Source organism: Ixodes scapularis, unplaced genomic scaffold (assembly GCF_016920785.2).
Source record: "Ixodes scapularis isolate PalLabHiFi unplaced genomic scaffold, ASM1692078v2 PGA_scaffold3__209_contigs__length_174095766, whole genome shotgun sequence".
In the NCBI taxonomy this organism is placed as follows: Eukaryota; Metazoa; Arthropoda; class Arachnida; order Ixodida; family Ixodidae; genus Ixodes; species Ixodes scapularis.
Window position 1 is genome coordinate 24,143,327 of NW_024609868.1, and position 13,623 is coordinate 24,156,949.

At 47.8% G+C, this 13,623-nt stretch overlaps 1 protein-coding gene across 1 annotated transcript in view; it reads right to left on the reverse strand.

The window, feature by feature from the left end:
- The window catches only part of LOC8042068 (synaptotagmin-15), a 177,582-nt gene that overhangs the window by 75,355 nt on the left and 88,604 nt on the right, over positions 1-13,623 (reverse strand). The window contains exons 2-3 of the mRNA XM_040209224.3: positions 6,518-6,819; positions 4,826-4,995 (exon numbers count right to left, since the gene is read on the reverse strand). Coding sequence (XP_040065158.1) covers positions 4,826-4,995; positions 6,518-6,819 — 472 coding nt within the window. The remainder of the gene's footprint in view (positions 1-4,825; positions 4,996-6,517; positions 6,820-13,623) is intronic.

The following is a 13,623-nucleotide window of genomic DNA, read 5'->3' on the forward strand; positions in this document are numbered from 1 at the left end:
GAAAGAACATGTGCGACAGGACAGGCGCTGACTCACAACTATATGGTTTACTAGAAGAAGACACAGACAAAAACACGAAATACTTCGCACGTGCGTCCGGTCCAACAAAGCCCTCGTGATACACGGTCCTACCGACTCCGTTTTGTCCTCCTCCCATAGCGCTATGTTTCCTTTAATCGTGTAGAACGACTACCGGCTGCCTCAACTATCCACCAGAGCCGTATATGTAGAGAGTTTGGTCAATGGGAGGCGCGGGCAGAGCCAGGGCGTGCACCAGACTCGGAAAGAGGGCTTGGCACGCTCTCTTGACCAACCAGAAGCCGAAAAGAATCCCCTAGCGGTGGTAGCGAGAAACAGTTCTGATCAAAAGTCTATGTTCGTAAATGGTTTTAATAAGCGCGTAAGAGTGAAGCGTAGTAACTCTTCGTGGTTTAAAATAGGGTGCACGTGTTGTTTTGATCATGATCATGCAGAAAGATGTAAGAAACGAATGCGCCACTCAACTCTGTTTTACTCGGACAGAGTGTGACCGCTCGGACGGCAGATTCCCGGCCCTCGGCGCTTGGCTTACGGATTATGTCGATCGTTCCGCTAGTCGCACTCCTCCACCATTATTTTGGATGAGCGTGATTGAAACATCACGTGTACCATATTTTCAGTCATCGAGAGTTCCTCTAATGCAGTTATCAGGTTTGTTTCTCGCGACCACCGCCAGGGTATTATTTCCGGCTTCTGGTTGGTCACATTCGAATTTCTGAAGACGCCCTGGAACATGCCCAGCCCGCTTTCAGCCAATGGCGCCTCCTCATTCGTCTCCTATACTTCCCAACAAATGGCCAAACTCTCTACATATACGGCTCTGCTATCCACTTTACTACTCTTTGCACGTGTTCTGCTATCGGCTAAAGGAGTCAGGTGCTCCACGCGTCTCCTTGGCTGCGAGCCTCCTACTTCGCTCTGACTTGCGACGAAACGAAGTATACACCATTCCAATAATCGGTCTCTGAGCGCTGCAATCTTTGTCTGTTTGTCTGTGGAGCGCCTTCTGGACGTGCGCGGCGGCTCTTTTCTGGTGAATATTAGAGACGTCGCGCACGCGTCCATAGCCCAGTGAGTCGGCACTTTTCGCCCGGGGGATGAGCGCTGAAAAGCTGCATAGCCATGATCACTGAAAGCGTTATACTACGTTTCACTTCGCCGTGATGGTGCACTTTTGGCGCCGCTTAACTGGCTGGATCGGGTCGTAACTTCGGCTGCGCTAGGACTTAGAGTGAAAGGGAGTATGCAACTGGCCTTTCGGAAAGCTCCCGAGCAACACAGGGAGGCCGACTCGACGTGTCGTCGATACGAGTTGCGTCGATCGCTGACGTCAGCGGAGCCGTGTTCCCCGGCCACTTGATTTCAGCGGCGCAAACTGTTCTCCCGCGTGTAGTAGGCTACGTCAGAGCTGACGGCCTCCCTCACGATCGATAGCCGAGGCAGTTCGGTTGGAAAGGGAACTGGCGTCACGGAGTCCGGCCTGGTCGAAGGCAGGCGTCACAAAGGGCTGGGCTAATAAGGCGGATCAAATAGCCTACCCCCAATCGGGTGGTTTTCGTCGCTCAAGGCATTTTTTACATCCGGAAGTATCAATCATGTGCGAGCGTGGATGCACGTGTGTTTTAACACGACGGAAAGTTGGAAAGTACTTTTGCGTGAATCCGGATAAACTTGCTTTTACGAATTGCTAAGCCATGAATGGTTGCTCTTAGTCAGTAAATTAATTTGTTAATCGGATAAAAGAGGAATTTAATAGATTTTCTAAAGTATGACGATAATATAAATGGAGGAGTCAGTTTTTGGGAGCAAAATGTAACTTTTGGTAAATAAGTCGAGCACTAAGGAGCTGCGGGCGAGAGCCCAGCTACACGCGCTTCACGTTCTGGTATCTGCAGCGGTAACTATTATATATTTTTAAAAAAATCTTACACAAATTGTCCGTTGAACGTGCGTTTGATAACGCCCTATTTTATCGAATCTTTTGTAAAGATCACACGAGCGCGTGCAGTGCGTGCTCGTATTTTTCCAGCACGCTATTCTATTATTGGGTAATTTGGTATAATGCTTAACATCTGGTATCTATACATAGCCTAATTTTACTCTTTTTTTTTTTTTTACGGGCACGTTAATTAAAGTTTTTGAGCTGATGAAAGGAGTAGCAAACAAAGAAAAAAGATGTAGAAACTTTTTCGGTGGCATTAGGGTGCCAACTAATAAGCTTCATTTGAAGTAATAGAAAAGTGTGAGTTATGCAGATATGTGTTACTGTACTTGTGCTTTGGTTAATACTTTCGGCTTTAGAGGGTCTTGCGTGCTTTATATTTTTATACATTCGTAAAAAAAGATACAATTTTGGTGTTGCGTACTCAAAATATAACGTCACAAAAGCTTAAGAAATTGTCAAGTAATTAAATGCAATATATTGAGTTCTACAGCGACGCAAACAAAAAAATACCCGTGACAACCCCACATAAATGTCCACTATTGACTCATTTATTGGCTGAGAAACGAACCGGCGACTACAAAGTATTCGGTTAATTCGTAAATTAATCAATTATTTTACAACTTATTTTTTACATTGAAGCATTTTTATACCTTGTTTAAAACGCTTTAGACCTCAAAATTAACTCTGCGCTGTGGCATTACGCAATGCAATCATGACGCCTTACATTGCGTAATGGCACAGCGTAGACTTAATTTTGAGGTCTAAACGGATGTTCCGCCTCTTCATTCGCTGAGCTAATTTCGTATATCGCTTAGATTGGCTCTTCGAGTGTTTTGCGGGTAAGTAGATGCTCAGGCATTTCTTAGAGTGTAGCTTTGGATTAAACATCATCACTCTCTGCGACCTGGCAGTGCGCATGATGTGAGCGTGTGAAACGGTATGCTGAGTGTGGCAGATAGTAAATAAATTCCTAGACTAAGAAAATATTTTTGGCCTCGTTCTGGCTTGGTCTTTTAGAACGGCGCAGTAAGAGAAAACAGAAATCACGCACGTTTTGTTGTGTTCGCATGGTCAGACTCAAATTATCACAAGAACTTGTGAAACGTTTTAGGTAATAGATAAACACGATTAGCTCCAAGGTATTCCTTGCCTCTAATGGAACAGTTGCTACACCGGCACGCTCGAAGGGCTCGAAAACTGTAGCGTAGTAAGCACACTCTACTAAGCCTCTCTAATCCTTTCACACATCGAAATCAGTCCAGCATCGCCACGTCCGAAACTCTGCCCGACGTGCGTGCGCCTTCGGCGAATGGGCCGACACCCGACGCTGACATACTGCAGTCAGTTCAACACGGTGCCTTCCGAGGCTTTTAACTGGAACGAGATTACGAAACAGCGAGGGCCGGAGTCGGTGGACTGCCGCTGTGTGCAATGGAGGGGCAGTCGGTCATCAAGTAAAGCCTCGCTGAGTGCTGCCTAGTGTTCGCTGGCATCCTGAGAGCGACATATGCTTCTTGGCTGCGCCGCACTAAACGTGCCAGTGTGTCGAGTTGTGATTCAGATTACATCGACCTCTATCAGGTTAATAGAGAGGAAACCAGGCAGGAATGAAGACAGGTCCTTCGTCTCCTATGCAGACTAGTCAAGGAACTATACGGATTATACTGAAAATAAAGCCCACAAAAAGACGATAACTTCGACTGTGAAATTTACTGAGCATTCGCAGTGCATTTAAAAATACTGTTACTGACTTCGTCAAGACTTGGTCGAAGTAGAATAGTGAGTGGGAAACAGAAAACTCCGCATCGTAAAACTGACTAATAAATGTTGAATCAACGTTTTGAAAACGAATCGCGGCTCATAGGTTATGTATGTAGTAGTGCACGCGTGGATATGTAACCTAACCTAGAAAACAATGCCTGTTGGCATGATTTTAGCTTGGCGAACAGTTCTGGCTTAGAGAGCCTTGTCTGGCTATTGCCTCCGCTCTTCAGTGATCAAATAATTATTACCTGCTCGTAAAATTAGGTTGAATGAAGAATTGGTGCCCCTATATGGTGGCCAACTAATTTCGCTTTTCATAATTATTCGTTCGTAATGCGATGGCATCGGTTTATTGCATTAAGTACTGGAAGAGTTTCGTGCTTTTTTGTTTAAAGTTGGCTTGACCCACTAGACCAGGGTTCTCAAATTCATTCGAATGTAGGGACCAGATAGCCCGCCCCTGAAAGGATGAGGGCCAACGGAGGCGGCGGCAATCTTTTTTTTCTTTTGGGACAAAACAAAAACAAACAAGAAACAGCATTGGTATTTCACGTTTTAAAGCAGCTGACTCTCTCGGCGACGCCTCAGAGATTTTAAAGACAAGGAACCTTATGCCTTCTGTAACTTCATCGTTTTGCCTTTTAAGCTTTTATTTGCATATTCGACTATTTTAGGCTCATGCATGATTTTATAGAAAGATTTAAAACAACATCATACCAGACTACTGCCAGCTTTCAAAAGAACGAGAGCAAGCTCGCACAATTAAGTACGCTCAACAGGCATAGAAAAAAATATCTCTTCATGTGAATTTTTTTCTTTTTAGACAATTTTTATAGCAGCATTATAAGCAAATACGTTCATTTTAAAGGTGTCGCCTGACATCTAGAAACACGAGCTCATAGCGTTATCTGGCCGTTGCTCCTGTTGTGCAAGAGTTTACGCTGCCGAGGCGCCTCCTTGAGCAAAGAGCTCGCAACTGTGTACCCCAGTAGTGGCATATTGCCACTAGACCAACGCTGCATACGTTTCTCCCAAAGTGTATGTATGAAGGAACGTCAGAGACGCGTCTATACTCACGAATGCCCGGCAGCGGATCTCCAGGAGACGGACAGGGCTGGCTTGCAGTCCCCGACGCAGCGTCCATCGGTGATGAGTTGGCGTCTGAAGATGAGACCAGGCTCGCGATGGAGCCCGCCTGAGACGAACCGAGCAGCGTCGGCACCACGAAATCGATGGGGCGATCCTGGCTGCCAGAAGACAGACGGGGAACCGGATCTCAGGTGGCACCAGGACGCTAGCCTCGCCACTTATACCTGATTTTCACATGTTCGTACACAATTTAATGGATGCTAATGTTGGACAAACCTTTTTCGACTTCGGTTGAATGCGAAAGCAGCTAGGAGGCGACCGAGAAGTGCACGCACGCCTTACGCTACGCGAACATATGGGATAGTAATGAGTTTTAGTGTTGCGGGTACGAGAAAATGCAAGCGCTATGCGTTTGCGTCAGCGTTGGGTGTTACACGCTGCGCATGCGTGAAGTCGCCATGCGCCAATTGAAGGCCGCAGTTTGGGCTCCGCGCACGCGCAATGTGGAACACGCAAAGCTAACGCAAACGCACGGAGCTTGCGCTTGCTCGTATACGCAATACTAAAACTCACTCGTGAGTTTTCTGTAGATCGTTTTCGCCGCCCCGCGACGACCCTCCGCAACCCGCTACGATAGCCGGAACTCTACAGTCAAGGCCATCGGCGCGCAGGCGGAGTAGAGGCTTCTTTGTTGCGGAGGTTTTAGCGGTGGGGGTGGGGGGGGGGGGGGGGGGGGGGGAACGTGGTCTATGAAAACTCCCTATTAACTCGACGAATTAAGCCTGACGATCATTTATCTCGCAAGTTTTTTTTTTCTTTTTTTTGTATAACGTGATTTTACAAGCGCTTCTGCAAGAAAGGTACATTCTCAAGTCACACGGTCGTGCCGTTGCCCCATACAACGCTAGAGCACCTTGCGCATGCTGTTTTGTTTTTTTGTTTTTGTTTTTTGTTTATGTACAATCGGGCCGTAAAATAAGTTAACTATAACGCATTGGAAACGTGGTGGGGACGCCGCACGTCTTTGGACTGGTCTGCAGTACTGGGCGACTCGTCGGGTTCAAGACAAAAGCACGCGGATTCGAACGCTCAATGGTTTAAATCCCCTCAAATCCCGGTTGAGGTAATCGCAGTTTAGACGGAGGCCTACTGCAGGAGGGACCGTGTAACTGATATTTTGGTTGCATGTTGTTGATCCACTTGTAGACAAATATTTTTCCTTAGTTTTTATTTGAGGCAAATCAAACGCCATTTTGTGTGTGCGTGTCGCGTGTAAGCTATAACTTATTTAGTTTTCTTCAGCTCCGGCGTCAAGCCTCAATGCCCTGGTTATTGGTGTATTTCAGGGAACGTTCCTTGACACTTTTAACACAAATAGTACATTGGGTTGCAGCTTTCAGGGATGACTGACATGCCTGACCGACACACAATTCACGTGACTTCACGTCAAGTTCTCGTAGTTCAGGTGTGGTGTGACATCACGGTGTCCCGTGACATCAAAGCGTTAGTGACTTCGTGAGGTCACATTACGTCATGAGGTTGCGTGACGTCACACACATATACGCACAGCACGCGCCAGGCTCACCAGCCTCAACAGAACCTGCGCGTCTCCGAGTTTCCCAGAAATGGCCGAGACGCACTTGAATTTTTCCATGAAACCAGCTTTCGCAGAGCACTCACGCGAGGCAGCCGTAGAAGACGGGTTCTGTGGACCGGCGGATGCCGCGCCTGCACGAGGTGCCCTTCGGTCCGCCCAGGTCTTCGAGCGACGGGGCCCCCTCGCTGGCGAGGGGTGCCTGCTTGGTGGCGTCTAGCCTCTCGTACGAGCCCTGCTCGTCCAGATCCCAGAGACGACGACGTCGGCGCCGACGGTGCACCAGGCACGCGACGCTCACCAACGCCACCAGGCTCAGCGATGCCACCAGGAGCGCGGGAAGCACCGCGCTGGCGAAGGTGAACCCGCCTGCGTGTAACGCGCGTGACTGCAATAAGTGCCAGATTTGATAACTGTTAGCGCGTTCTGTGGTACCCAAACGTATACGCGGTGTTACTCGTTACTCTTATATATGTTACACACTGTTTTATGCGGTACCACTTTTTTGTAGCAGCTGTCTAACCTGGAATGCACGGACACAGGACTAGACGGTACCGCTAAGGCGACAGTCAATCTCTTCTTTCTACCTACCTATTGATAAGCCTTAAATAATGTGAAGCGTGCTTTCAATTATCTAAGGCATGTTACAACGAAATATGTCGCAAATTGCCTTGCAATTCCATTGATAAGTGAAAGGTTCTAGGTTTAGCGCCTGTGGTGCTAAACCTCTGGCGGTAAACCTAGTGTTTAGTGGAGTTAGTGTTAGTTAGAGTTAGGGTTAGAGTAAGATATAGCTTAAAGTTAGAGGTAGTTAGAGTTCAAGTTAGTTCAAGTTCGAGTTCGAGTTAGAGATAGAGGTAGAGTAAGTGCTAGAGTGAGTGAAGTTCGTGGTGCTAGCTCCACCTTTCACGTGTTAAATTTCCCGCTAAATGTAAAAGGAAGAAGAAGGAAATAGATGGTGCTATGAACAATTACCCGCTAAATGTAGTAAACTGAATTTATGTGTAGATCACGGGACGTCAATTTTCCCGCTAAATCTAGCGGGGGAACCAAATTTGTGTGTAGGTCACATGAAACTGATCTTGTTTATAGGTCACTTGACACGAAGTCATGGGACATCAGTTTCCCCGCTAAATTTATCGGGGAAACTGAATTAGTGTTGCTACCACGTAGTGTTGATCTCCCCGCTAAATCTAGCGGGGAATCTAAATTTCTGTATAAGTCACGTGACCATGTCCCGTGACTTCAATTTTTTTGTTAAATTTAGAGGGGAAACTGAATTCGCGTGTAAGTCACGTGACACGAAGGCATGCGACGTCATTTCCCCTGATAAATTTAGCGGAGAAATTCGCTATTACGCTTTTTGAAGCTTCACTTAATCTCAAAATCTCGGCGTATACACCTTTTTTCGTTTAGCCTCGCACCCAGCCATATTGCTCCCCTATCCGGTATGCGTTCCGAACAAAAAGCAAGAGATCACAACCCCGAACAAGTAAAAAAGTATAAAAGGGTCATAAAAAGAACGCCTGACGGTTGCAATTAAAATGTTCACACGTTCTACCGTCGAGGCGCGAAGAAAGCGACGTTTTCACGCATACCGGAAGTTCCAGTATTGAAGATGGCGGCGCCCACGTAGAAAAGTTGTACAAAACGTTTCACGCAAGAAAGGTTAGTCAGTGCCGTGACAACCTTCTTTTGTCAGGATCCCTAGAAGATGTGCGTTATATTTTGTTCTTTGTTGTTGCTGCTGGTATATGTTTTGTTGATTGTATTTGAAACGCGATCCACTTACATCGGCAACACCTCTGGCCCTGATGACAAGTATGCAAATAAATAAAACGCCACGCACTTCCAGCAATGTGGAAGCAAACTGAGGCGTTCCTCCTTTCCTTTTAGGAAAGAACCAGTTTCCTAATTAATGTTGCTTGCAACATGATTTTGTACAGCACTCATATACGGAGCTCGTTCGCTTAGCACCTTCTCGGCTGCATAAGTATTAAATAAAAAATAAAAAAAGTTGCTCTAGTCACAATCAACTTAATAAACTCGGGATATATCTTATTGTGTCCGCTTACTACGACTTTCTTTTTCGACTTTATCGTCGGCTAATACCGAAATCGTATTCACGGAAGAGCAATAGTGAGTTTTAGTATTGCGTATACGAGTGAACGCAACCACTGTGCGTTTGCGTCAGCCTTCCGTGTTCCACACTGCGCGTGCGGGGGGCCCAAAATTGCGGTCTTGGATTGGAGCATGGCGACGGCACGCATGCGCGGCATGGAGCACGCAACGCTAACGCAAACCCACAGTGCAAACCCACAGTGCCCACAGCTTGCTCTTATAAGCAATACTAAAACTCTCTATCGTCGTGTTAAGCTGTCCGTCAGAGACTCTATCAGTGGGATTATGGTACGACATTTAATTGGCTTAGTAATTGACTTAGTAGTTAACATCGAATGAACGTTTCCTGTTTACTCAGTAGGTACTGTTTACCGGCGGTGACCTTTAAGCGTACGATTGGTAGCCTCTACTGCATGCCCTCTACAGCGCGCGAGAACGCTGGAAGCGACGCGGACTCTTTCGCGCCGCGTCGCTGCCGTGGGCTCAGAAAGGCGCCTCGCGGATGGGAAGAACACTGATTAGTGGACGGCGAGAAGCCATTCATCCACGTTAGCGATCCAACGACCCGAGGTGCGTCATTAAGACGAATGCAGTCCGCCATTAGTGAATTTCGGGCGCGGTGCCGGAGCCCCGATGGATTAGGCGACCTTGGAGGGTGGAAGAAGTCGTCCCCGACGGCGAAGTTGAATCTCCGTGAGCCAGAGAATAGAAGTTGACGTTTCGGAGCGATGGAGCTGCGAAGACCCGGGGAACAGAAAGCGAACACGAGACAAAAATTGGGAAACACGAAGAGAAGCAGCCGCTAGCTAGGCTGGTTACCGAGGTGGCTTCCTTAATGTCGCACTCTTCGAGTGAACCATAAAAAAAGACGTGTCACAGAGCAGACATGCGTACTGAATTATCTGCTTCAAGCATCTTCGGAGCGTTTTTTTTTTCTTCACAATATTTATGCTCCGCACATGTCTGCAGAGAGTTTTTGTATGACCAACGTGACAGGGTTCTCGTACAGAAAATGAATGGATTTTGGATAAATGTTAATGGCTACACCCTTTGTAACTGGCGGTAGTTTGCGCCACCTAGCCTAAAGAATACGGTTCTGACAGTGTCTGTAGATGTTCTTCTGTATGACGCACGAGTAGTGTATCTCCGGCGTAAGTAATAAAACTTTAAGCATATTCACCGGTACAAATCCTGCCATGTAACTAAAGTCGTTCATTTTGGCGTGAATTTGCAATAAAGAAGTCGTTTCGCGGTGATATTGAGGTGTTTGTTTTTGTGTGTGTGCATAAAGTTAACTTTTACATAACGCCAATAATGGAGTTTGGATAAGTAGAAGTGAAAATCGTCTTCACGGAGTTAAGATACCTCCCTAAACCTTCGAATGACACAACAATGTCATGTATTCGAAAGATTCGCGTAAACAACAACCTAAAGGCCTCGGGCGAACGTTCAGTTACGTAGTATATAGTTGTGTAACGTCGACTTAAAGTACCAGATCTTGTTGTTCATTCACGCAAGTTGTGTAACACGCAACAACAAGGTAAAGTGCGAGAAAACGTACAGTTCGTTTATATGATTAGCATAAACACATGCGTTCGCATAAGCCAGAAAACATTCGAGAGTGAGCGTGTCTTTGAATCCCGACTATTCAATTTGATTTTCTTCTTACCGCGTGCGCACCTTCTTCTTGAAATATTCAGCGCACGCTGCAGAAATGGGCATGTGTAGAAACTGAGACACTGCGAGGTGTACGCAGTTTAGACTAGAGGCTCGCTAAAACGTATCCCCTGAACAAATGCTAAATAAACGATGATAGTGCAATTAAAGGCAGAGGTGCAAGCGAGCTGGACAGTAATAATGAAAATAATCCCCTGAGAAGGGGAACAAGAGGGACAAAGGACAAACGCAAATCTCCAAACACAGCTAGGTGAGTGCTGCGCGACCGAAAATATCCGTCCCGTCCTGGTATCGAACCAAAGACCTCTCCATTTCTAGTGGACCAGGCGGATTTTTTCGGTCACGCACGAGTCACCTAGCTGTGTTTGAAGATTTGTCATTGTCCTACGTCCCCCTTGTTCCCCTCCTCCAGTGATTCTTATCGTCAAACAAACAGTCGGTTTTTTTTTTTTGGTTTTTTTGGCTGCTAGCTTAGAATGGACGACGGGAATTATTCGAGATTTTTTATAGTACTGAGTTCCCACAATGTAACTTTTTTTTTTGTTTTAGGAAGAAGCTTATTTTATGTTGAATTAATATCTTTTTTCTAATCAATCTTTCAGACACTCGGAGCTCTCTGCCCTCTGTATAGACGTTTGCAAGCAGCCGCGCTTCGAGAGCTAGTCTGACCACCGTGGTTGAAAAACGCCTTGTTTGGGCGCCAGTCTGGAAACTGTGGCTACGCCTCAGCAACGTTTAACTATCAGACGATCTACCAACACCAGCAGCAAGATGGCGGCGCACTGGGGCCGTACTTGCAAGCGTCTATAGGCGCGATGTTTTGCGGCCTAAAGCCACGCAGTACCTCGAGCAGATTGAATTTTTTTCTAGGGATGCAAAAAAAAGGTCCGAATCTAATAGCGCGAGGCTTTAAAACTGTGAAAGCGAAAGCCGGCCTCGACAAACCGCGGTTCCCTTTATTAACTCCAAGAAATCCGCAGTATGGGCTTTCCCGCGAAGCACTTTCGGAGAGCCAATCTCTCCGAAATCGGTGAGTGAAAAGGGGGGGCGGGAGGGGGGGGGGGGAGTTAGTTTGCTTCTTTTGTAGCGGTTCTGGTGACGTCAGAACGCCGATCTATGTCGAACAGCGGCAAAAGTGCAACGTCATGGCGCTCATCGTATTTGTGGGCTTGCTATGGCCAACTAAACCACCAACGCCACGCAGAAAAAACGCGTCGCGAGCCTGAGCTTTCTATTTCTTTTTTTCTGCCCGGGATTGATTTAGCACGTGATAGCAGACTCACAGAGACAACGAGCGCCGTTACGATGTACTTTCAGCGCTGCATTGTTGGCACAATCGGATTGTAGCGCCGCGCCGCGTCTGTGTAGTAATATGCTTAGACCTACAAAAACGGCCTTCGCTGCCGCACTGTGTATGGCGAAATGTCACGCCCAGTTCCACAGGGCCCACTGTTTCGATAGGCCTAAACGTATTTCTAGCCCTGTCATTGGCCGGGCTCTCCCGTGGACGGCAGCGATTGGCTGTCCCAGCTGTTCGGCAGAAAAGTAGACGCTCCAGAGTTTCTGGAATATATTGTGATGAAGCTAGGAATTCACACTGCGTTCTTTGATTAAAACCATATGTCGCAAACTTCTGCTTTTTTCTAATTTACGTTTTTTCAAAGAATCATGCTGTTGATGTGGCTCAGTATAGGTCATCGTTACTCTCGCTTTTAGCTTCGTCTATCCTCACATTTTCACCGTGATTCTACTACGAGATGACCGTGGCAGTCGTTTTCACGTTGTATCTGGTGTCCTTAGCAAAACTCGAGTGTTCGAGAAAAAAAAAAAAAAAGGCGAAGAAGCTCACAAGACAGAGACGTGTTCTTTTCGAGGTCAAGCTTTAAACTTTTTATTCCTCTGCTCCTCTCCTCCAAGGACCATTAAGCTCGCCACAGAGGTACAAAAGCGTCTTCCGTGCCCTGGGCCACCTAATCCTGGACCCACGGCTCGCCTCCGTCATCGAGTAAGCAAAAAAGGAGCCGCCTGTGTGGGGCGGGCCTCGCTAAGACTAACACTGCGCCGTTGCTGTGGCCGCCTACCGTCTCACCGCCATGTTGCCGATACAATGACGGAAAGCCCGCACGTCCAGCCGGCTTGGGCGTAATCTCCCTCATGTCAATCTACCTCACTCACGCCCAAGCAACCCAGAAGCGCAACAATTTTAATGAAACTCGCAAATCACTCAACATCGGCACCCTCCGCTTCAGGTCCTTCTGAGACGCCATTGTCGACGGAACGAGATTGACTGAATTCAAAAAAGAAGTCGCCTACACTGCTCCGCGCACAGCTAAATCTCCTATCTGTCGATACGTTTCGACCGACGGCTCACCCTAAACCTCTGCAATTCACGAGCGTCACCATCGACGGTAAGCCGCATGAAACGAACTCCTACTTAGCAAACGATCCCCTGAGTGTCCGCGGGGTAATGCACGGTATTACTGACGAAATCACTGACGAATACCTCTCAGAACACGTTCATGCTGAGAAGCCCAAACTGCTCGGAGTCCGCCGCCTTGGCCGCATGAACACCATTCTTCTCACCGCTGAAGGCCCGCGCCTTCCCCGTTACGCATTCATTCGCTGTGGAGTCTACCCGATCTTTCCCCAGCGAGCGCGAAGTAAGCGATGTGCGCTGTTCAACGGCATTGGCCGCCGCGCCGACGTGTGCTCCGACAAGACCTCCATCACATGATGTCCAATCTGCAGCAAGTTCCTCCCCTACAACCACGACTTCTTGACCACACCACCGACTGCGGCCCGCACTGCTGCAACTGCAACGAGGAACACCCGCCGTCCTCGCCTGCCTGCCCAGGACGAAGGCGGACGAGGATGCTCAGAAGTGGCAACGCAATCACAGAGGGCACCGCTTTCAAACGGTCGCCCAGCCACCACAAAAGTTGCAGAACTGGCCAGCCTTGCCTGCCACAAACCGCTTCGGCATCCTCCAGGCACCGCGGAGCCAAAGTCGCAGCCTGAGCCGCCCTACGCACAATACCAGGACACCCTCCGATACAGCCAAAAACCGGGATCGAACACCAAAGCCGGATAAGCACAAGTGTTCCACCACTCCCAAGGACGATCGAACGTCGCGATCCTCGAAGGCATCAACCCGAACCCCACTGGCACCACAAGTGAGCGACACCCAAACTTAGGCCCCCCTCCCTCCTCAAACCCTTAGCCCCGCATTCCATTCAACTTATTCCCAAATTTTTCTAACATCCACGCCGTCTCCCCCCTCCCACTGTCATTATCGAAATGATCCAACAAGCCCTAGCCCCATTATGCAGGCTGTCCAATGACTAGCTGACTGTATCGACGAACTCGAGCAACACCTCACCACCCCAGAAGAGCA